This window comes from Pygocentrus nattereri, chromosome 26, assembly GCF_015220715.1.
Source record: "Pygocentrus nattereri isolate fPygNat1 chromosome 26, fPygNat1.pri, whole genome shotgun sequence".
NCBI lineage: Eukaryota > Metazoa > Chordata > Actinopteri > Characiformes > Serrasalmidae > Pygocentrus > Pygocentrus nattereri.
The window spans coordinates 13,336,484-13,361,892 of record NC_051236.1 but is presented as its reverse complement, the minus strand read 5'-3'; the positions used below and the strand labels follow the sequence as shown (position 1 = coordinate 13,361,892).

The 25,409-nt window shown below is 40.1% G+C and overlaps 1 protein-coding gene across 1 annotated transcript; it reads left to right on the top strand.

Annotated features, from left to right (window-relative positions):
* Positions 1-24,717, top strand: lrig2 (leucine-rich repeats and immunoglobulin-like domains 2). Its single transcript, XM_017697834.2, has 18 exons — positions 1-194; positions 1,551-1,625; positions 1,881-2,015; positions 2,865-3,005; positions 3,209-3,352; positions 3,731-3,874; positions 5,699-5,842; positions 6,725-6,805; positions 7,544-7,615; positions 7,742-7,810; positions 8,187-8,350; positions 8,910-9,221; positions 16,236-16,517; positions 16,902-17,345; positions 18,208-18,360; positions 19,242-19,382; positions 19,615-19,890; positions 21,571-24,717. The coding sequence occupies exons 1-18, from the start codon at positions 1-3 to the stop codon at positions 21,756-21,758; spliced, it is 3,159 nt and encodes a 1,052-aa protein (XP_017553323.1). The 3' UTR covers positions 21,759-24,717.
* Positions 24,718-25,409: the final 692 nt, after the last annotated feature.

Genomic DNA, 25,409 nt, shown 5'->3' with positions numbered 1-25,409 from the left:
ATGGCGGCAGGCTGGCCCATCCCCCAGGCCCTGCTCCTGCTGCTTCTCCTGCTGCTGCGGAGCTCCGAGGGCCTGGACACTTGCCCTTCTCCCTGTACGTGCTCTGAAGGTCCAGATGCAGCTCAGCTCTTGGACTGCAGTCGGAAAAGACTGCCATCTCCCTCTCTCTCCATTCCAGCTTGGATCACTCATGTGTAAGTAGCAGGTCGAGCTGGCCTGATTGTTGACAGGCGTTGGAAGGCCAGCCTCATCTCAGTGTTGGCTAAACTGTAACTAGCTTAGCTTAGCTACCTAACTTTAGTCTGCACTGCGCTTTAACCCTATTTTCTTTAAATATTCCCACTGTAATGAATTAGTGAGTATTGTATGATTCACAATTTAAAAGTTGGGGATCACTATATAAAATAGTGAAATAAAATGTTACAGATGAATGTGTGAAATGAATCTTTACACTACAATTTTGCAGATTTTAACAAATATTTTAGAAAAATATAATATATTCTGTTCATCCTGTATGATGAACAGAAGTATAGATGATTCTGCGAGAAAGCTGCAAAACATTAAAAATGAAGTTAACACTAAAATTAACATCCAGAATGCCTGGTTAAGTTATTTGAAAAGTGATGATCTAAAGACGACTGCATAACAAGAAAAAAATTATTGGTCTCTGTCTTCTAGGTTTTAAATCTATATTGTATAAGTTAAAATTGAGTAAATAACAATTATTAATGACAAGTGATTCCAAACTTTGGAATCTTAAAATACATTAATTGTCCAAAGGTTTGTTGACATCCCTTCTTGTTAATGAATCCAAATGCATCAAGTTCCACCCACTGCTGAGGTGAGATGCATTCAAAATCACGCTTGTATAATCTCCATATGAAAGCACTGATAATAGAACATTGCTCTGTAGCAGCTGTACATGAGCCTAAGGTCAACATGCCTAGTGGCCAAAGTGTGAGCTAGGGGAGTATAAAGCCCTCAGCTTTGTACTGTGGAGCAGTAGAACTGCATTCTCTGGAGTGATGGAGCTTCATCCCACACATTTGAGATGAGCTGATCATCCAGCATCAGTACCAGACCTTACTAATGCTCTTGTGACTGAATGCAGTCAAATCGCAAATTACAGCAATGTCCCAACATCTGGTGTAAAGCAGAATTGTAGAGGCTGTTATTGCAGTAAAGGGGATCAAGCTCCTTTTTAGTACTCTTGATTTTGGAAGAAACATTAGGTGTCCACAAAGTTTTGGCCATATAGTGTGTATACTTCAGTACACAGAACTATGCTCGCAGCTGGAAAATCTGAAAGAAAAAAAAACTTTTTGGCTACTTTCTGCTCAGAGTTAAAGCCTGTGAGGCTTTAGATTCTTGACTAACACATTTTTTTAAAGCATAAATGCAAGTTGGCAAGTCTTAGATTTGTTTGTGGAGTGCATGTTCTATAAGATATTCAGAAAACAGGTTGGGGATCAATAGAAGCCACCTTCTTTTCAGATTCCACTTCAAGCCATGTTGCTATGTCAATCTAAACTTAATTTCTTTTCTTTTAGCTCTATGAATCATAATGAGCTAGCAGGTGTGCCTTTTCTCGGAGATGCTTCATCAAACATCACTGTGCTGTCTCTGTAAGTTGTTCTTTTATCCGTTTTTTATGACATTGCTAGAATATTGTCATTTTAATATTAATGACACATAATGAGTATTACCTGCAGGGAAGAACCTTGTTCATCAATATATAATAATGTTTTTTTTCATATCTCAGCTTTAAGTAAATACATTATAAGTTGTCTAATGAAAATATAGCCTGTGATTAAATGGAAGTTGGTACAATAAACAAGATAAAACCTGTTTGTTCTTTCTCTCTTTTTGTGTGTATTTAGTGTTCACAACCGGATCGCTGATGTGGTGGCGGAGCAGCTTCTGCCTTATTCATCTCTTGAAAGTCTGGATCTGAGCTCCAATTCGATTTTGGAGCTGAAAGCAGGATCATTTCCCCCTATGCAGCTTAAATATTTGTAAGCCTTTCTTTTTTCAGCCACTTACTTTGATATTGTTGCAGTATTTAAGTGCATCGTTGTGTAGGATAGCTGACTGTAATGTGATTACAGTTAGGTCCCAACTGATATAACTTTGGTTGATATTAGCAACCCATAGTAATATCGGTACCAGCTGGTAACCGCACTGGTAACTAGTTAACTAGGTAACTCATGGCTCCTCCGGGTTTCAAACTTGTGGTCTCCTGCTGATAGGGCAAGGCATTGGCGGCTATATTACTGGGCAGCTTGATGTGCAACAATCTGTGTTTAAAGCTACACTGTGTAAGATTTGGGGATTTAAAGTCCTCTCTGGTTGAAAGGTATAATGGCACATAACATGTGGAACAATGTTTTTTAATATCATTGTGCCTACACATCAGATTCATCCCCAATCATCCCCAGATGAATATGATGATTGGAAGCTTGTTTAAAGGCGTATTCAAAGCGAAGGCTGTCAAACTTGGTGAACACCATGATGTTATTTGAACATCAAGCTGGACCTTCTCTTCTATCCTGTGTGTGATATGTAACAATGTATGACGTGGTCTGAAAGACTCTTCCCAATTTTTTTCAATATGATCAAAAATTCTCACAGAGAGCAGCTTTAACTGCATGACAGCAATACAGGTTGAACTGGTGAATATGAACACACAAAACACATTGGCTTATATTATTGATTTATAAGAATTTTAAGCTCCCCAGAATAGGTATCGTGTCAGCCGCAGCGCTTTCATTTGAGTTGGACTCAAATTACAGCTGATCTCCGTTAATCCATTACTTTTAAATAAACAGTACCTTGACAGACTCGTTCATGTTTTTTTTTTCCAGGAATCTGAGCAACAATAAGATCAGCTCTCTTGAGCCAGGCTGCTTTGGCAACATCAGCTCTTTGCTGGTACTGAAGATAAACAGGAACAGATTGTCTCTGCTGCCTGCTAAAGTCTTCACCCTTTCTCAGCTGCAAGTTCTGTGAGTGGAGTAGTTCTTCAGCAAGCTTTTACAGCACAGCACTGTTGACAATTGTCACCACTTGCCAGAAATATTTGCTTTGATAATAAGATGACTTGGAGATTAATGACGTGTTTATAGATCCTTCTCCATGTGTAATAACTCAGCCCTTTTCTGTGTGTTGATATGAATATGCTGGATGAAATCCGTCTTGTCTGTTGTAGAGAATTGAAACGTAATAAGATCAGAGTGGTGGACAGTTTGATCTTCAAAGAGCTGGAGGCTCTGAAGTCTCTGAAGATGCAGAGGAATGGTATCACTAAGCTGATGGATGGAGCTCTTTTTGGCCTTTACAATATGGAGGAATTGTGAGTAAATACTGAAAACCTGAGGCACATTCTTTGTTCTTATTCTATTCTTTGGCACCCATTTCATCTTCAGTTGGCAACTAGAGAATTTGTTTATCAAGAAATGAATGAATCAGCCTTTGCAATTTGCAACATTAATATAACAGCAATGCAGCTGACCATCTGTTGAATGTTATCACAGAATTTTTCAAAGTTAACCTTTTTACTGGGAATGTTTTTGGAGAGAGGCCTAAAAGAAATTTGCATTAATGGGTTTAATATCATCTGCATGCCCTAAACTCTGCTGTCTATATAATCAAATTGTGGCTTAAATATATGGTTGTAGTTGTGGAGGATTACAGAGGACTGTGTTGGTATTTTGATTGTTTTTCTTTACAGGGAGCTGGAACACAATAACCTTACAGAACTTAATAAAGGTTGGTTGTATGGCCTGCACATGCTCCGTGTGCTCCGGGTCAGTCAGAACAACATTGGCCTCATTCGAGCTGATGCCTGGGAGTTCTGTCATCGTCTAGAAGAGCTGTGAGTAAAATGTACAGTCCCAACTGCTCTTCACCTCTAGTCCCTGAGGCTTTTTCCGTGTTGTAGCCACTAACCAGATTTCCATCCAGCTGTCAAAAACAGATAACAGAAGTGTTGCTACATTTTTTTGGACAATGCTGTGTTTCATGTATCTCTGCACGCGAGACTAATACTCTCACATCATTAAAAAAAACACTTCTGCAAAATGTGAAGTGAGATTTATAGACAAACCTTCAGTGCAGCGCAACTGTAAGAATGTGGAGGCAGTGACAAGTGCCATGTATCTGCTGTCTAATATCTCCATTTGTTTTAATTTTTGCATTAGTAAATTGGTATCTACTGCCTTCTGTCATGATTTGTATTTACGTCTGAAAGCAAAATGTGATTTAAAAAAAAAAGTTCTTGAATTTACTGTGTTTATTCAGCATTTCCTGCATTTCTATCATGGATTAGTATTGCTCAGTTGCTTCATAAAATACGCTCAAAATTGTTACCATTATTTAAGCATTTTTTTTGTCTCAGGTCATGAGAAGACTTTGATATTTGACACAGATTATGTTAAAAAGACATATCTGAACACATTGCTTGTCTTAAATAAAATAGAACACAAGTCGTATTAAAAGTAATACAAAATGTGTTAGGTGTAACTGGAAAAAGGCTGGGAACACATTGATTTGTCCCTAATTATTAATTGCTGATGGCAGCTGTTTCTTCCCTTTTTATGAATAAGCACTAGGAATGCTGATCTGTTATCTGAAGCTCCATTCTTGGTTTCACTTCTTTAACACGCATAGCAGTGCCCTGTGAGTGAATGCCATATTGTATTACTGGCACACAGCCAAAATGCCATCAGACATATTTTTCATGTATAATTGTAGTTTAATGTTTAGTTTTTTTTACACCCAGTGGATGTTTTTGGATTAATTGTACAAAAAACATTTCCATCACATTTTTTTAAATTTCATTTATTTAGTTTTTTTCTTCTAATTTTGAGAATATAACTTTTAGCTAGTGTGAATCAGTATCACTTTATTTTGCCAAATTTGTTTCACATACAAGCAGTTTGTCTTGATGAGTGTGTGTATATATGTATGACACATACTGAAAAGAACAGACAAGCACACAGACTATTAACAAGTAAAATAAGAATACAATAATTAGTGAATGAGAGAGAATAATGAAGAGCTAATGTGAGACATTAAAGAGAGAACTACTACATACAGTGTATTACAGGTTGATGTGAGCAATGAAAACATGTACAGCTGTGTAGGTAAGCGTTACGATAGGGAAGAGTTATTCTGTAATGCAGTAAGGATAGTTTGTTGGTTTCAGTTTAAAATTACAGTGCAAAGTGTCCACTGTTGTTAATGAGTGACATGCATGTGGGGGAAAAAGCTGTTGACATGTGTAGTTGTGCTGGCCTTGAATGATCTCCAGGATGAGAGGGATCACCTGTAATTTTGACATTGTGCTTCATCAGCCTCCTGTTGTAGATGTCTTGAAGCACTGGCAGACTACATCCAATGATCCAAAATATATGCTCATATATATATATATGTATATGTATGTATATATATATATATATATATATATATATATATATATATATATATGTGTGTGTGTGTGTGTGTGTGTGTGTGTGTGTGTGTGTGTGTGTGTGTGTGTGTGTCAAGATTTTGCTTGTTAGTTGGTTATTGCATGTTCAATGCTGGTTACATGACTTGCCACAATATGATTACTGAAAGGAAGGTGTTTTGCCCAAGGATGTCAGTGAAACTTTTAATCATCATGTATTGTCTGTTGTGTGCGTTTTGTGTGTACCAGGGATCTGTCCTATAATCACCTGAGTCGTCTAGATGACTGGGCTTTCACTGGGCTTGGGCTGTTGCAGAGTCTGAATCTGAGCGAGAATCGCATCACACATCTGGGAGAGGGAGTTTTCAATGGCTTGACAAACGTCCGCATGCTGTAAGACCACAGACACACACAGAATTTGGAGCATCATCTCACATTGTGGGCAGAAGTGTTGAGCAAACTTTCACATATTCTTGCACATGCTCAGATAGACATTCATTAGGCTTTGTAGTAATACCTCATATGCAACAACCTCTGTGTTCTGCTTGAAATACTTGCCTAAATTCAAGATACCTACTTCGTATTTTGTTGACGTAATACAGTGTGGGCTCACTGTTCTTTTGCTTTTAAATGTGTTTGAGTATCCACTGCTCTCTGCTGAAGGCAGAAGTCAAAAGTCAAAGCAGGTATATATGTATGTAGATACAGGTTTTGTGACTATTCCCTTCCCTCATTTGAAGCCCACTTTAGAATGGTTCAGTATATTTGCCTACCAGTAGTTAGTTAGCATATGTATCTACATAGATGGTTTATGAATCTCATTTAAATGAGAAAGGATCTCATTTATTTGTTTTCTAATCATCTCAACATCATCATAACATCTTAATGAATAGTCAAGACTTCCTATACTATACATTCATTCTCTAGTCATGGAAAAATTTGCATTTAAACACGTCTCTCTTTGCCTGTCCTTCGTCATGTTCATTTGGCAGAATTAGTGAGGGCTGTATCAGCCTTTTGTAGCCATTGGTGCATGAAGACAGCCTTATAATACTTTCACATACTTGCGTGCCATCACAAACCTTTCTTTCTAGATACGAAGTAGGAGCTGAATTCTCAGCTGAAGCTGTAGCACTGAGATCTTCCTGAATCGCAATTTGTCATATGCGGTTGCTTAGCAACAGTTTGCAAGTTTTGTTCTAATATGTTGCTGCTTTTGACATTTGATTTTTTTTTTCTTTTTTTCCCCTTCTTCCCTTTTCCCCCTCTTCTTAGAGATATCCGTAACAATGATATATCACTTGCTATTGAGGATGCATTCGGGATATTTATGGGCATGAAAAAGCTCAACACATTGTAAGTATTACCTTGTCATTTTTAAGCTTTTATCATTCGAGCAACTTCATTTAATAGCAGCCCTAGAACACATTAACACATTAAATTGGAGGCAACACATTTTACAAAGCACATGACCATGAGGCACATGTAGATAGTACAATCATAAGAAATACATATATAATATAAATTGTGCTATATTGTATCTATATCTATCTATGTATATATACTGCTCAGTCACTGCTCATATATACATACACACACACACATATCTATATATGTGTGTGTGTGTGTGTGTGTGTGTGTGTGTGTGTGTGTGTGTGTGTGTGTGTGTATGAGCAGTGACTGATACATGGCTCCATAGTATAAGATGTCCATAGACCTTTCATCTCTGTGAAATATTTGCTTTTAGAGCATTGTACTGCTGAGTGATTGTATTAGAAAGGCTGTTGTTTCATGGATTGTATAGCTTGGCTCAAAACCTCTCTGCAGAAACAGCAAATAGTGGTTGAATATCTTTGACAATAAAGCTGACAAGGAAATTCATTATTTGTCTTCTTTTGTCTGTGATGGGACATTTTAAAAACTCTGTAATGTAGCCTGTTTCCAGTATGTTCTTGCTACAGTTGCTCTCTCTCACTCTCTCACACATTCATATATATATTTTCGGTTATGTAGTTTAGCATGGGTTTTTGAAAAACGTCTCATCTGGGTGTTGCTGCGTTAATATGATGTATTTTGTGTGTGTGTGTTCCTTAGGGTCTTACAAAAGAATAAGATTAGAACCATCACTAAAAGAGCATTTGAGGGTCTGGGGGAACTAGAGCGTCTGTAAGTTTCCCTTTATGTTCCTCAGTTCATATATCTTTTAAACTTGTAAAACTCTGTATCTTGACATTGTTGTTTCTTTATATATAATACAGTGATGTTAATGCATTTTTAAATGTGCCTGCATAGAGACTTAAGTAAGAACCGGATCATGTCTGTTCACCCTGATGCCTTCTCTCAACTGAAACTGAAATCACTGTAAGTATTCTTAATTTTGTTCCTTTTCTGTACTGTTTATATGGATGTACCACTTTATGTTTAAGTTCAAGAGCATGCAGTCTAAGCGGTACATTCACTAAATATAGCATAACCTGCTGGCAGTTTAAAATTATATAAATTGAAGCATTCCTTTCATATTAGGGACAGATATAATAACAGTTAACTGACAAATAAGTAGTTATTTGACCAATGCTATCATTTAATTTTTATTTCATTTTTCGAAATTGCAACAATTTGTGTCCCTAATTCAAATGTATTTGTGTATCACTTTTTTAATCACGTTTTCCCAAAACAGCTTTACCGATGTCTCACTGTTGCATCCCTTAAAACGTGTATTGTGCTTTTTTTCTTACAGTGATCTGAACACCAGCAGTCTTCTCTGTGACTGCCAGCTGACCTGGCTGGGTCAATGGCTGACTGACGGCCACTTCCAGCAGTCATGCTCGGCTGTGTGTGCACACCCAGCTCGTCTAGCAGGCAGGAGTATCTTCACTGTCAGGCCAGAAGAATTTGTCTGTAGTAAGTGACCACTAGTCATATATCTGTTGTTTCTCAAATGTCTAGAGTAACATTCACAGTCAAGTAAAGGCATCGCTTAAAAGTTTATTCCATGATTATGGTTAGCAGGAACGTCATTATACTGTGAAAGTATTTTTGACTGACACACACACTCACAATAGCCTAGTCATATCCTGGAAGGCTTATAGCAGGGGTTCCCCACTGACATTTATCCTAGAGACCAGATCTGTTAAAGGGAAAATGGAAATTGTGGTAATCCCAACTCAGACTTGAGAGCACGAGCCAATCTGCAGTACTTTTTAAAAATATATTTGCTTAGCCTTCTCTGTGTGTGTGTGTGTGTCTGTGTCACACACACACACACACACACACACACACACACACACACACATATATATATATATATATATATATATATATATATATATATATATATATATATATATATATATATATATATATATATATATATATATATATATATATAAAAACAGTGAAAGGATTAAATCAAATTTCAGTGCCCATGTCTAACTCCCTCTCCTGTCTCTCTCTCTTTCAGATGACTTCCCTAAACCCCAGATCAGTGGGAACCCCAGGACAGTGATAGCTTTGAGAGGGACCAACGTCACTCTCAACTGTTCTGCCTTCAGTAGCAGTGATTCTACCATGAGTGCCTCTTGGAGGAAGGACAGAGAGGTGCTGTATGAAGCACTGGTGCACAACTATGCTCGTTACCAGGAGCACCAGCTCCTGTATACCAGTGTACTCCACCTTCTCAATGTCAACTTCACTGATGAGGGACACTACCAGTGTGTGATTTCCAACCACTTTGGCTCCAACTACTCTACAGAAGCCAAGCTCACAGTCAATGGTAAGCACTATACAACTTCTGCATCTCATGTAGACTTGAGCAATCCTGAAGAACAATACCAAAATTTGAGCCTAGATCTGGAGATTCATTAAAGTAGGCCATTATCTTGCTGCTATTTACATGACTTGACTCAAATGGATGGAGGCCGCCAACTGAATGCATGAAGCCTAAATTGATCACTGGTTTTCTTAGCAAGTACAAATGATATCAGGTAAAAAAGCCATGTTAAATGTGATATGCAGTCTAGAGTAGGTTGTACCAGCTTGTTATACTAGTATTAAAAACAAGTGCCTGTCCTACATTAATGTTGATAATATCCCAGTGAATGACATCCTTAGTATTGCAGTTTGCTCAGTCCATTTTCATAAAGTCTGCATTGACTCTCCAGTACTTGTTTGAGCTTTTTGGCTAAATTTGCCTAAATATCAGTTTGATAGGTTGTAGTGCATGCGATGAGAGATGCATTGATAACATGTTTTTCAGCTTGGGAACAGTTTTTTAGTACTTGCAGATATCGAGTCTGATACCATAATTAATTACTTAGAATTAAGTAGTTATTAGTGTGAGTGAATGCAATGGACCTTAACAGTTAAATAATTGAAATCTAGCTGATTTTAAATGAAGTGCATTAGGTAGCTATGTTACATTTAGTTACATTGAATCTAGTAATGTTGCACTAGTGGGTTTTGTTCCATGTCAGAAAAGTGCTTCTGTACAGCTGTATGTTCATTTCATTGCTTTGTTCTCCTCATCTGTGTCTTTTTGATGAGGACTCTGGCCACTATATCATCACCAGCACTTGTTAGGATATTTGAAAGATAGCGAGACAACACTGTGACAAACGCTGAATGGGTTTGTTTAGACTGTAAAAGTGAAATGCTTACACACCCACCAGAGAGTGAGCATATCTGAATAGACAGCATATGTCACGCATATGTCTATTGGACAAATAAGAGCACATTAAGGTTGTACTTTGCATGCATTTACCACATTAATGTATAAAAAGGTGTAGGGGGAAAAGAAAAGTGCACTTACCTGTCAGAAGCATGGGGAGAGGACCCGAGCACGAGTAGAGCTCTGTCCTATGGAAAGGAGGAAGAAACCACCAACTTACTCCATGAAGGGCGGAGGTCGTTCTTTGGAAATAAGTGCTAAGACACAGTATGGACAAGCATTTCTTCTTCTTCTTTCGGCTGCTCCCTTTAGGGGTCGCACAGCGGATCATCTGCCTCCACCTTGCCCTATCTACTGCCACCTCTACTTTTACACCAACCATCTCCATGTCCACCTTCACTACATCCATAAACCTTCTCTGAGATCTACCTCTTCTCCTTTTACCCGGCACTACTGTCTTGTAAACCTTCCCTTTCACTCTTGCTGCTATCCTTCTGTCACACATCAGCCCTGACACCTGTCTCCACCCACTCCATCCTGCCTACACCCTCTTCTTCACCTCTTTTCTACACTGTCCATTGCTCTGGATGGTTGACCCAAGATATTTGAAGTCATCCACCTTTACGACCTCTACTCCTTGCATCTTCACCTTTCCACCTGCCTCCCTCTCATTCACACACATGTATTCCGTCTCGTCTCTACTGACCTTCATTCCTCTCCAGTGCAAACCTCCACCTCTCCAGATTCTCTTCCACCTGCTCTCTACTCTCACCACAGATTACAATGTCATCTGCAAACATCATGGTCCATGGACCCTCCTGTCTGACCTCATCTGTCAACCTGTCCATCACCATTGCAAACAAGAAGGGGCTCAAAGCTGATCCCTGATGTAACCCTACCTTCACCATGAAACCATTTGTCACTCCAACTGCACACCTCACCACTGTCTCACTATCCTCATACATGTCCTGCACCACCCTAACATACTTTTCAGCTACACCTGACTTCCTCATACAGTACCACAGTTCCTCTCTTGGCACCCTATCATATGTCTTCTCTAGATCCACAAAGACACAATGTAGCTCCTTCTGACCTTCTCTGTACTTCTCTACCAACACTCTCAATGCAAAAATTGCATCTGTGGTACTCTTTCTGGGCATGAAACCAAACTGCTGCTCACTGATCTGGACCTCTCGCCTTAGCCTTGCTTCAACAACTCTTTCCCATACCTTCATGGTGTGGCTCATCAACTTTATACCTCTGTAGTTACTGCAGCTCTGCACATCACCCTTGTTCTTAAAAATGGGGACCAGTAAACTGCTTCTCCACTCATCAGGCATCCGCTCACTCTGCAGGAGTTTGTTAAACAACCTGGTTAAAAAGTCCACTGCCATCTCTCCTAAACATCTCCATACCTCCACAGGTATGTCATCTGGCCCAACTGCCTTTCCATTTTCCATCCTTTTTTAAAGCTGCCCTCACTTCCACCTTTCCAATTCTCTGCACTTCCTGATCCTCTCTCTCTCTCTCTGTCTCTCTCTCTCTCTCTCTCTCTCTCTCTCTCTCTCTCTCTCTCTCTCTCTCTCTCTCTCTCTCTCTCTCTCTCTCTCTCTGTCTCTCTGTCTCTCTCTCTCTCTCTCTCTCTCTCTCTCTCTCTCTCTCTCTCTCTCTCTCTCTCTCTCTCTCTCTCTCTCTCTGTCTCTCTCTCTCTCTCTCTCTCTCTCTCTCTCTCTCTCTCTCTCTCTCTCTCTCTCGTTTTTCTCATTCATTAATTCTTCAAAGTACTTCTTCCATCTACTCAACACTCTGTTCACTCACTAGTACATTTCCCTCTCTATCCTTTATCAGCCTAACCTGCTGTACATTCTTTCCAGCTCTATCTCTCTGTTTAGCCAAACAATACAAGTCCTTTACTCCTTCTTTACTGTCCAGCCTCTCATACAGCTCATCATAGGCCTGAGCCTTTGCCTTTGCCACCATTCTTTTTGCTATGCGACTAGCCTCACAGTACTCCTGCCTACTCCCTTCATCTCTCTGGTTATCCCACTTTTTCTTACCTGCCTTCTTCTTCTGAATACTCTCCTGGACTTCCTCATTCCACCACCAACTTTCCTTGTCTTCTTTCCTCTGACCAGAAGAAACACCCAACACATTTTTGCCGGTTTCTCTCACCACCTTAGCTGTAGTTTCCCAGTCCTCAGGTAGCTCCTCACTGCCCCCAAGGGCCTGTTGCAATTTTTCCCTGAACTGCCTGCAACCATCCTCCTCCTTCAGCTTCCACCATCTAATCTTTGGCTCTGTCTTCACTCTCTTCATCTTCTTTGTTTCTAATCTCATTCTACAGACAACCACCCTATGCTGCCTTGCTACAATTTCCCCTGGTACCACTTTACAATCTCCAATCTCCTTTAGGTGGCATCTCCTGCTAAGGATATAATCCACGTGTGTGCACCTCCCTCCACTCTTGTATGTCACCCTGTGTTCTTCCCTCTTCTGAAAATACGTGTTCACCACAGCCATTTCCATTCTCTTTGCAAAATCTACAACCATCTGACTTTCCGCATTTCCGTCTTTCACACCATACATACCCAGCACCTCTTCATCCCCTCTGTTCCCTTCACCAACATGTCCATTGAAGTCTGCACCAATCTCTCCTCTCTAGGGACACCATCTACCACTTCATCCATCTTACTCCAAAATTCCTCTTTCTCCTCTAACTGACAACCAACCCGTGGTGCATATGAACTGACCACATTCAAAATTACACCATCAACCTCCAACTTCAGGCTCATGATCCTGTCTGACACTCTCTTTACATCCAGAACACTTTTCACAAGCTTTTCCTTTAGGATTATCCCTACTCCATTTCTCTTCCTCTCTACACCATGATAGAACAGTTTGAATCCACCTCCAATGTTCCTGACCTGGCTTCCTTTCCATCTGGTCTCCTGGACACACAGAATATCTACCTTCCTTCTCTCCATCATGTCTGCAAGCTCTCTGCCTTTACCAATCATTGTCCCTATGTGCAGAGTCCCTACTCTAACCTCCACAATCCTGCCTTTCCTTCACTCTTGCTGCCTTCTAACCCGCCTTCCTCCTCTCCTCTTTGATGGTCTTCGACCTACAGTAGTCCAATTTCTACCGGCACCCTGCTGGTCAACAGCACCGGAGGTGGTCTTTGTTAACCCGGGCCTCGACCGATCCGGTATGGCAATCATATTTGTGATCCGCATGATAGTTTTGGCACAAGTTTTACGCCGGATGCCCTTCCTGACGCAACCCTCACCATTTATCCGGGCTTGGGACCAGTATCAGAAGTACACAAAGTACACCCCTAATGGCTGGTTTAGTATGGACAAACGTTTAATGTAGTTAATCACAGTTGAGTGTGCAGCGTGTTACTGATTGTGTAAAGAGTGTATGGAGTGTGTAAACTACTGCAACATTGAAATAGTGTCACAATTTATGTGTCACAATTTTCCAGAATTTTTCCAGAATTTCTTCTTTTCTCTTGTTCATGCGGTTTTATGAGTTCAGACCTGATGTTTGTGGGCAGCGAGATCTGCCAATAGGTTTAACTTTAGTTTGTCTTTAAATCCCTTTCTCTGTAGGCAAAGGAGTTAGCTCTTCTACCCTTTTGTTTATTTGGACTAGTCCAAGTAAGATAGTTATCTATTTAAAGGCTGACAATAATTCACATTTCGTTTTCTGTTTCTTAGCGTTGTGTTTGTTTATAACTCTTTTTCTTCTTGTTTCATCTTCAGCTGTGTTTACTGGTTTGCTATATTCTCTCAGAATAATTTTGTCATTAAAAGGGACATTGGTGTGACTCGTAACTCTGAGTCGTGGCTACCTGAGCAACTCCCATTGACCACTCGCATTGTACATCCCATGGTACTGGGGAGAAGTGGGAAACATGTCAGCTTCCACACTTTGGAGCGGTGGGCCGTCCCTTATCACACACTTTTAGCAACATCCTCTGTAGCACCATGACGGCAGGAATCGCATCCGACGAGCCCACTTGTGGAATTTGACATCTTTTGATTTACTGGTTGAGCTGTGGTTGATTGCTATTAGAAATCTTTTTCTTTGCTGACTCACACTGTATGGACAAATGGCCCCACTGTATGAAAACATGCAGTCCATGCTATGTAAAATGCAGTATCCACAGACAGCTCTGTCTACTGGCAATTTTCATTAAAGCTGTTTTATTCAAGTTATCATGCTGTGCAGAGTACTGAGGACACACGCTGAGAAACTGAGCTACAGCAGCTTTGCTAATTACTAAAATTAGGTGGTGATGTACATGGTAGAATAACACAGTCTCTCTACAGCCTATGTTACAAAGACAGTTTTAAAAAATTTCTCCACAGTCAACTTGTACAGACTTTGCTAGCAAATGTCTATTTTTATTTTCTATTTTGCTAGTCTGCATGTCCTTACCCTTACTGGGGAAGTGGTTGTAATTGTGTGAGTTTAAAAAGAGCTAAATCCAGTTAAACTGGACTAATTATGCTCACTTTGCAATTAAACATGCAGTTGGGGATTGTTTAAATATTGACGCTATCCACAATGTGCTCAGAAAAGCAAATTGTGACATTGTAATGATTATCACAATAATGACATTGAATATTGCACCGCTGTAATACAAAGTTACATGTCTTAATGTTACATAGGTGGTATGGAATTATTTAAACAGAAAGAAGGAAAACAGTTGTCAAAAACACAGGCACACTTCGTTGTAGCATCAGGTTTGTTTGTGGTTTCTCTCAGCAGGGTTATTTATTTCAGATTTCTGGGTCTTTAGTCATGTTATAATCTGTCAGTGTGTGGGTAACAAAAAAGAGCGGTTTTGCATATCAAAGAATCATAGGTACAGGGATGTTGGGCGTTCTGTGGAGTGTATGTTAGGGTTGCTCCCAGAGGAGGTGTTATCTCATGTCTGCCAATCAACAATTGCATATTTCTTTCACCTCCTGGGATGGGGGGAAAAAAGCACCCTCAGGGTTTTCATGTTGCTGTGTTTCTGACGGACAATCATTTTTTCTCTCGTTGGTTATGAAATAAGTTTCATTTCCGCCCCTGTTTAGATCTCTTATCCCTCCATGGTTGTTTTCTGGACTCCTCTAATTTAATTTCCAATTTCAGTGGAACAAAGATTATGTAGCCCTCTGGGAAGCCAGCCTGGGCAATGTGATTATTTTGTCATCATATCATAATTCAGATTCGAGAGGGGCTTTGTGCCCAGACAATGCTCAGAAACAAAAGTTTCAGACTGAAGCAGCATTTTTATAGCGCTACAAACTGGGGAGCTCATGCACCATAGAGCTCCTGCACAAGAATTAGTCCTCAGTTTTTTATGTCTGTTTAGGTAAGGTCATTCTTGTCTCGACCAGCATTCAATATGTGTCATTCGTTGTGTGAAGCAGGAAAGACATTGTCATTTAAATTAGCCAGAGACCAATATTTTGCCATTAATGTTGCTTCTAATGTTCTGACATCAGAGTTATTTAGGCTCTGACTCTTGCCGTAGTGGCTATTAACTTTTATCAGCCTGTGGCTTAATGATCCATTTTAATTAAAGGAATACCCCAGCGTTTTTCAGCTTGATCTTTATCTGCTGCATTTGTGGGAATTACCATGGACAGTGACTTTCAGAGTGAAAATGAACTCCTGAACAGAATACCAGTTGACTCGAAAACAAACTGACAGTAGAAGCCTTTGGTCAGCTTAGGAATTTAATCAGAAAATGTTTATGCAATATATATATATTTTTTTTTTTTAGGAATTCTTCAGTTGAAAGAACATTAACTATAAGTCTGTATGATAAATTAATTCAGAGATGCGACTAGTTTTCCAGAGGGAAGAATTTGTAGTAATATGTTAATAATGTAGTGATGAGGGTGAAGTCACAGGCTCCGGCCTTATTATCTGTGGATTCCACAAAACCTTAGGGAGCGCAAATGTAACTGGATCTGCTTTTTTTCGTGTTGCTCCAGAATTTTTCAGCAAGAGTTGTGTATTTATACCCTCCCCCCCTTTTTTTTCTTTTTTGGAAAAATTTGAATTTGTCATTGTCCTTTAGTCTAAGCAGTAAATCTGTGCATTTATTCCCAGAGTTGCCTTCATTCCTGAAGACACCCATGGACCTGACGATCCGCACGGGAACTGTTGCCCGATTGGAGTGTGCAGCTGAAGGCCACCCACCTCCCCAAATCGCTTGGCAGAAGGATGGTGGTATCAACTTTCCTGCTGCCCGTGAGAGAAGGATGCATGTCATGCCTGAAGATGACACGTTTTTCATCGCCAATGTGAAAACGGAGGACATGGGCGTGTATAGTTGCACTGCTAAGAATGAGGCAGGCAGCCTTTCAGCTAATGCCACTCTCACCGTGCTGGGTAAGTCTCATCTTTTCAGTCTTACAGTGTAGCTACTGTTTAAATACAGCTATCGAGTCCAAATAGAATTCTTTTTTACAGCTTTAGTTTTAAACTGGAGCTAATGTCACTAACATGAAATGGAAAGTAATACCCAAATAATTAGCATCATACAGACATCATGCCTAAATCATCACACACATGCCTCAAACTACATAGTTAGGTAATTGACTTGCTTATGTGTTTCTGAGACCGTATGAAATACTGTTCTCTATACAAATGGACCGTAATGTCTCATAGCTTTAGTTTAAAAGTTGTGTAAATTAGTTATTATAGTTTGTCTAACAATCTCTTTAAACCATGCATTTTGTTTATCATTAACTCTATTCTGTTTATCACCTACAGAGACTCCATCATTCCAGCGCCCCTTAGAAGATCGTACTGTAGCACGTGGTGAGACTGCAGTTCTCCAGTGCATAGCCCGAGGAAGTCCTGCCCCCCGCCTCAACTGGACTAAAGATGATGGCCCATTGCTGCTGACTGAGCGTCACTTCTTTGCAGCAGCCAATCAGCTGCTTATAATTGTAGATGCCAGACCGTCCGATGCCGGGAAATACACCTGTGTTATGTCCAACACGCTTGGCACTGAACGTGGCCACATCTACCTCAGTGTCTCGCCCTCTGCCAACTGTGACCCAGCGAGCAGTGCCTACGACCAGGATGGCTGGACCACAGTGGGCATTGTGGTCATGGTGGTGGTTTGCTGTGTGGTGGGCACTTCACTGGTATGGGTGATAGTCATCTACCACATGAGACACAAGAGCGAGGACTATAGCATCACCAACACAGGTATGTGGGGAAACTGCACTGATGAATACTTTTGTGAGACTCATTGCGGTCTTGATTAGCTGACAAAGAAACAATATTCATATAAGGAAACTGTAATGGACTAAAGAGACAAAGCCATGCAACAAAGCAGACCCTGACTCAGGCAGTATCAAATACTTCTAATAGTAATAATGATGTTTTGGTAACTGAAGTGGGAGAGAGAAACTGTTCTGTGATCAGTTGGAAACCTCAACAGTTTATCCATCCATCCATCCATCCATTTTCTAAGCCGCTTCTCCGTTAGGGTCGCGGGGGGGTGCTGGAGCCTATCCCAGCAGTCTTCAGGCGGAAGGCAGGATACACCCTGGACAGGTCGCCAGTCCATCGCAGGGCAGACAGACAGACACAGACAGTCACTCACACACTCACACCCAGGGGCAATTTAGCATGTCCAATTGGCCTGACCGCGTGTCTTTGTACTGTGGGAGGAAACCGGAGAACCCGGAGGAAACCCACGGAGACACGGGGAGAACATGCAAACCTCAACACTTTATGTAAGCAGAAATTAAAAGTGAGCTGGAAAAGTTATGAATTTTTTCCATCTGAGCTCTCCAATGCAACATCATTATTCTGTTATATACCTAAAATTATTGCACAGTGAGTGAGATTATCATGTAGATAGTAACCTTAGTCCTTCAACCAAAACTAGTTTGCTGATATTAAATCAGTATCTTGTTGACTGGTGCAAGTTCTCCCATTTTTAGTGTCTTAACTCTCCATATTTTGCTAGATGTAAACTTGACTAAGATTGCAAATGAATACCAACAATATATGCATAGTGGCATGTTTAGATCTGTGTATGTATATTTATGTGTGTTTTCAGATGAGATGAATCTGCCAGCGGATATCCCGAGTTACCTGTCTTCCCAAGGCACACTGTCTGAGCCTCAGGAGGGCTATAGTAACTCTGAGGCAGGCAGCCACCAGCAGCTCATGCCCTCCCTGGCCAACGGCTATGCACACAAAGGCACTGATGGTAAGGCCAGTGTTTGAAAAGCGTAACAGAACCAGCTTGGGTGGAAATCTTTGATATGGGCACTTTGTGTAGAACGTCACAATCCTGAAGAAGTGTTTCTGATTTTTATTTATTTCACATGATGGATATAAGCTGTGGAAACCTCTGTTCCAGAAAGTTGTCATGAAATAAAGAACCAGCTACTTTTACACCACTGCTTAATTTGTGTTGGTGTCATAGCAGCCTAGTTTTAATTATTATTTCCTGGTGCCATATAAATCCAATATACAGAATGTGAGCAGATCCAAATAGCTTCATTTATACACAGACATCCTCTTATCTGGGTTCCTGAGCCCTTTTATCATCTTGACACCAGGCTCTCTGGAGAATGCAACCTTAATAGCTTTCCTTTGTATAGACATGTCAGCAAAAGCATGTATAATCTTGAGCATAATATATGAACTGAGGCTGAAGATTTTGCTGGCTGTTAAAGATCATGTCAGTGTGGTGGCCACAAAGTATTGAAACAAATCTAACATAGCAAATAATCAATTTACCTGAAGAAGCTTGCCTTATAAGCAAATTCATATTATCCTTATTAATTCATCTGTGCCTTGTTTTCTGTAATATTATCAAAATACTAAATTGCTAACCGATGACTAGATGATGTTGAATTTATACAGGTTGCTGTTTTGAGTGCACATATTAACGCACTATTAAATAAACTACCCCAGGAAATTAAGTTAGCTACCAGCTGAGTTCAGCAACAATGCTTAATGTTATGTAAAAGTTATGTAACTCAATTTCGTGAACTACACATTTAGGCTTAGCAGTTAAAATGGATTCTGACTTTGTTTACTCTGAACTTTAGGCTATTTTTAAATTCTGTTGTTCTCCCGTAGGCATGTGCTATGGTGAGGTGGGTTGCGAGATGGACCCTGAAGCCAGTGGCATGCTTGGTAATCGTGTTGGGTCTCTGTTTGCTGGCCGCAGCAGCTTCCACCCTGGTGAACCAAGGGAGGGACTGACACCTGTGCCCAATGGTGTGTTTGTGTGTCTACATTTGGTCTTGTGTGTATGTACAGATTAAAAGGTATTTTACCATACAGTTTTGACAGTTTGACTGTATTTTGTGGCAGTATGTGTGCATAAATATTAAACATGTCATGTTTAATATTCCAAGGCTTTTATAGCTTATTCAAGGAGCAACAAAAGCTCTTCAAACATAAAGTGAATTTATGTTAAAATATATAATTTTTGTTTTGTTTATTTTAGGTGGCACCAGTCCACTGGTCATCTGCTCGGACTGTTATGACAATGCCAACATCTACTCTCGCACACGGGAGTACTGCCCATATGCCTACCTGGGTGAGGATGATGCACTTGCTGCCCAACTACCCCAGGACACGGTGTGTGACAGGCGGGTGGAGCGAGAGCAACATTCCCAGCATGAGGACGCAGCCCTTGAGAGTCTGATTTGTCAGCATGATGCATCCGCCTTCCTTGCCAGCCATGAGCCAAGACTTTGCGTCTCACACCACTACAGCAGCGGTCAGCAGTCACACATAAACAAGAGTAGACAGAGACAGGTTACACATACACTACCTAGCTTACAAACTTTTTTTAAAGCCCCAGGGAACCTAAATCTTTGTTTGCTTTCTAAGTAGGTTCCTGTAGCTCTTGTTGGATACACAGTGTACATTAGGGATCCCATGGTACGGTGGGCCCACAATTTGGTATGTATCATGGTTTTTGGGCCATGGCGAATGTTTTAGTATACTTATATTGAACATCACCCTTTAAACAATAAATTCTTTATTTAGACAAATACAACTTTCCATTCAAAAATTGCAGCATGACTGATTAGGCTTGGTTTCTGTCTGTACTGTATGAAATCAAGAGGAGAATAACAAGTAATTTTAAAGTGCTTTGACAACTTGTAGGTGCTTTGCCTTCTCCATTTCAAATAAATAAACAAAGCTAGATAGGGTGTCTATCAGTTCGTTTTCAGTTTCTCTCAATGATGTTTCGGGTGAGTTTGGGAATTACTTTTCTGGTGAAATGTGTGTGAGGGAGGGGATATTGTACACCAGACACATAGCATAGCATTACATAGCAGAGTGATGCTATAGAACGCTGGCAGGAAATGCCATATATTGCCAGGTTAAAATTCATATGTACACTATTGTATAAATTGAATAAAATAAAGCATTAAGCATCACTTATCACGCCTGGTATACAAATTTTTGAATGCTGCCCTGTATGACATGCTTGTCCAGTGTGTGGTGGGCTTAATTTCTCTAGCGCCTGCCATTGTCACATTGGGCCTGACATATAGGCTACAGCACAATAAGCAAGTAATTCTATAATTAGACATTATATAAAAATGACAGGCATAACATAATACCGCAGTTCACGTGCGCACATTGAACTGTAGGGGGTGTACCAAATGGTTGAACAATATACCGTGTACCATTGCATCCCTAGTGTACATGTTATGAAAAATGTCTTGTGAATAACTTTCCAATATCCTCCACGTCTGATGTATTTTGCCAATATTATCCTCTCTTGACATTAAATGGGCAGTCCTAATCTTGAGTAGTACATATGTTAGCTTTATCTTCATCAATTACAGGGCTGCTTTGTCCTGCCCACACAGCTTGAACAAAACTGTTCTCCCACAGTCTTTTTTCTCTGTTCAGAGTAACTTACCTAGAGAAAGCTAACAATGAACAAAAGCTAACCTAGAAAACAGAACTAGCAAAAACTTCACTTTGTCCGTTTGTTTGGTCAACGCCAGCGTTCAATGAATGCATAAGCAGCAGTATATAGCAGTGTATAACACTTAATTTTAGTATCATACAGACATTTTTAATATTTTACACTGTGTTCCCTGGGACTTAAATAAATGAACATATTTGTGTGGCTTTGCAAAAACTTAAAGCGGCTTAACATACATTATTTTTCTTGAAAATCCCAAACCAGTTTCCTAAAAATAAATCACATCAGTCTTTAATGTGATAAACTGGTGCAAACCAACAAAACTATGCTCATTTATTAAAAATATTTTTAGTTGAGTATCCCCAGTCTTGATAAGCAGTGCACATTTCTAAGTTAAACACATGCGAGTTCTTGCAGACATAGAGATACACATGTAAACATATTTTTTACAGTGGGTTACGTTGTGGTTATGCTCTCTTTCTTATTGTCTTACTTTGTTTCTGTCCGCAGATGTTCCTGGCAGGTCGTTTTGGGGTGGCGTGGACCCACACCCTTCTGTCCTGCCCCAGGGGCCAGTGACTGTACACAAGCCCCCATTGGGGATCTCTGGAGGTGATGGCCAAGAGCAGAGGAGTGGGGGCCTGGAGGAAGGCTCATACAGGACTAACCCTCAGGATCACAGCCCACCTCCCACATAGAACCTACCCAAAAGCCGCTTTTTACCCCGCCATGGCCCGCTGTGACCCCATAGTCAGCCCTCAGTCTACAGCTCCTCTCCATGTGCCCTTAAATCCCACTACCTCCTCTAAGAAAACTCACAGTCTGCCAAAAAAGAAAACACCTCTCTCTTCTGTGTTTACATTCCGTCCTGTCCCTTCATTGGAACCCACTAGGGTGTGTGTGTGTGTGTGTGTGTGTGTGTGTGTGTGTGTGTGTGTGTGTGTGTGTGTATTCTCGTATGTTTTATTGTGGAAAAACCCTTCCAGGATCTTCTAATGATCTTCCTTCTGATTCCATAAAAAATAAATCTGGTTTAAGTTGAGGTTCTGAATGTATCGTTTCCAAAAGCCTCACTCGCCTAGCCTTTAACTTGTGACTTTTTTCTCACCTTTCCCGTGTTTAGGGGAGTTGGAACTCCCATATGTATGCCAAAGCATTGAACTAGCCCTCCTACTGCTGCCCATGGCTCTGAAAAAGGACCTGTTTGTGCACAGACTGTGAAAGGATCCTCCCCATGCATCAAGGCTTAGAGTGGCTGACCCACCTGTCAATTGTTAGAACCATTTAATGCCATCAGGGAGCCAAATAGCTGTGCTGCATTTTTCTTTCCTCTTGGCAGGTGAGAATGGCCCACGTACATTATTCCCTTGTAAGAGTGGAAAGCTATTTTCCATTTTCCAACCCAATATGTAATGTAAGCTAAAGTAAACTGTCTTTGTCAAATGCATTTTATATGTTTAGTGCTGGCCACAAAGGCAAATATATACTCTATTTTCTTCCTTTTTATGAAAGGCACTATATCAGATGTTAAGAGAGATGTTGCACCTTTGACAATCGATCTGCAGCAATCTTACAGGGTTGGCCATCTGCATACTGAATCCATTCCCATATTGTCATTGCTTGTCAGGTTTTTTTTTAAATTAGTGCTTTCCTGTGTACTGATTTGTATGTAGTTCACTGTCCTGTTCTAGAGTTCTCCACTGTAACCATCTCTCCCTGCTGTTGAAAAGATGTATGAGTACATACATAAGGATGATTTAGGCATTTTACCTTTCTCCCACGCATTTTACCTGGAAATGTGTACCAGGCTCAGTTTCAGCTGTTTGGATGCTGTACTGTGTGTACTTCTTGCGCTTCATTTGCATATAAATATGGCCTTGAGAGATGGTATGATTCCAACTCTCTTCAGCCTGGCTGTGGAGCAAAGACCTAATCAATGGTGTAACTGTTTAATTCCCCTTAAAAGGTCCATTCTGACTCTAGCCTCACCAAGATGTCTGAGGGAGTTAGTGATAGAGCATTGGACATGTCCATATCAGTGGCGTTGTCAGTATTAATATCGTTCACACTATGCTGTCCTCAGAAAATAAAGGTCTCGCAGTTTGCCTTCTAACGAATCAGCAGCGGGGAGTAGAGGGGCCAAAGAACTCAATGCTGAGTTTTTGCTGTTACCAAAAATTAATGTCCTAAAGTACATACATTCATGTATTGAAATCTCACCTGGGCCTGTGTTGATCTAAATCAATAGTTTCTATCTTGCTGAAATGCTGCATTCCAAAAGAATTCCATAACACAGTTGTAGGCTTTTAGATTTTTAGCACTTTCTGAATCTACAAGCATAGATAGATTTTCACTGCAGTATGTTTTGTCAGTCTCTCGCTTGCTCTCTCACTCTCGTTCGCTCTATCACTTTCTCTCTTTTTGCGTTGGTCTGGTTTCACCCTAATTGGTACAATCTTAACGATGCTGCATTTCATATAGTAGGATGATGCGTTCCAAAGAATATTTGTGTCACGTGTGTGTGAGCTGTGAGTGAGAGATACAGGAACTGAGATGTGGGCAGAACTGAGGTACTCTTAACATATTATTGTGAAATGTGTGTATTGTGAAATGCACTAAAACATTAAGTCACTACAGTTAGATACAGTATGTATCAGTTATGTGGGTACTTTCCATATTTATCATGTGAAGTGAATATGCTGTTGCCTAGTATATGCCATTATTTGGTGATTCTTGCATCCTGGTGCCATGTTGTCACATTTGTTTGAAATGGTTTAAATTTTGCACCTAAAATGTTCTTATTTTTTACATTCATTTATTTTGATGAAAATAAGTTGATGCTTTTGTATCGGTTTCTGTTGAATCACTTACTCAATGTGATATTGATTTCTAGCTGTTTTATGATTTGCACATGGTTCTGTCCCACGGTCTGCCTTACAGATACCGTAGTAGACTGGCCCCTGTTGCTAATGTAAGTGACTTCCAATCAGTTTCTTTCGATTTATAGCAGCATGTCTGGGGTTTCAGTAGCTTATGGTGAGGTTTTCTAGATCTTAAAAGCTATTTAAGATCATCAGTAATAGCTGTAGCACATATCACTGCAATCACTTGCACACTTTTGCTGTCGGAAGATTCAAATTCAGTCATTCAAAAATAACGTTAATTATTATTCGTGTTCTGAATAAGAGCAATGTTACTGAACAATGGAAGATGAACTGCTCTTATAATGGAGGTGGTCTAAGTTTGTGAGATTTTGTGTTGAAGGCCATGAGTTTGTTGTAAAAGTGGCAAATATTCAAGTGCAGTTTGCTTTGCACCAGAAGTCTCATTCACACTACTCTCTTGAATCGAAACCAAAGTTCAACATTAATGCTTTCACGCTATTCCAGTGCTGCTTATTTTTGTATTTTTTTTTTTTACTTTTTTCCTTTTTATTTTGAATATTGTACCTGTACATTCTGTAAAGCATGTATAAAGAACCTTTTTTGTTTCATAATGTTGCATATTCAGCTGACATTTAAACAATAAAATGCAAATTCTGATGTACTAAATCTAAAGCAGATTGCAGGGTGAAAGTGCAGAGTTTTCCACTGCTTGATCTGCCAGGGATGCACGATGCAACAAACTGCTAATATAACATTTTCTTCTCCCTGTTTTTTTTGCACAATACAGAAATCTGCCTTTTTCAGCTCGCAAATGTGGCAGTTTCTTGCAGCATGATTGAATTAGGTCAACACCGTAGAACGAAAAGTAAAGTTCTGGCGGGTTTAAAAGAGTTTAGACACGTCTGAATCCCACTAAACACTCCAACTGACAGTTTTCATTCCCGACTCGTGTGTGAAGTGCTGCATGAGATATTTTGGGGATGGGATCAAAGCGCCTACCTCAATCTGCTGCTAACCCGCACTGCTGCGTCATTAATAATGCATGCATAAACTCAATTCACTGTGGGTTTTATTACCCTCATCAGAAATGTGCTGCACCCTTCACATATAGCCAAATGGTGAATTTGCCCATACTAACACTTCTGAGAGCTTAACTGCTACCAAAACGTCAAGGGACACTTTCACATTATTAGATAATGCCTTAAATGGATGGGGGGTTGGGAGGGTATACGTTATATAGTTTTGATCCTGAGTCTGATAAACAGTCTATATGGCCGTTATTCTACAAACCAGAGTCTCCAGAATGTCTTAGAACAGTTTTTGGAACAAAGGAAAACTGTTCAGATTACCCATTACACTTACACAGTGTATCTGTGAGTGTGCTGTGTGTTTGAATAATACTGCCAGTTCCAGGCTTATTTTAGGTTGTAAATGTGTGATGACAGTTCCAAACAAAATAGAAAA

Coding starts and splice junctions, on each gene's coding strand:
- lrig2 (XM_017697834.2), top strand. CDS start 1: ATGGCGGCAGGCTGGCCCATCCCCCAGGCCCTGCTCCTGCTGCTTCTC. Junction 7,811..8,186: donor CAACTGAAACTGAAATCACT/GTAAGTATTCTT, acceptor TTTTTCTTACAG/TGATCTGAACACCAGCAGTC. Junction 17,346..18,207: donor CTATAGCATCACCAACACAG/GTATGTGGGGAA, acceptor GTGTGTTTTCAG/ATGAGATGAATCTGCCAGCG.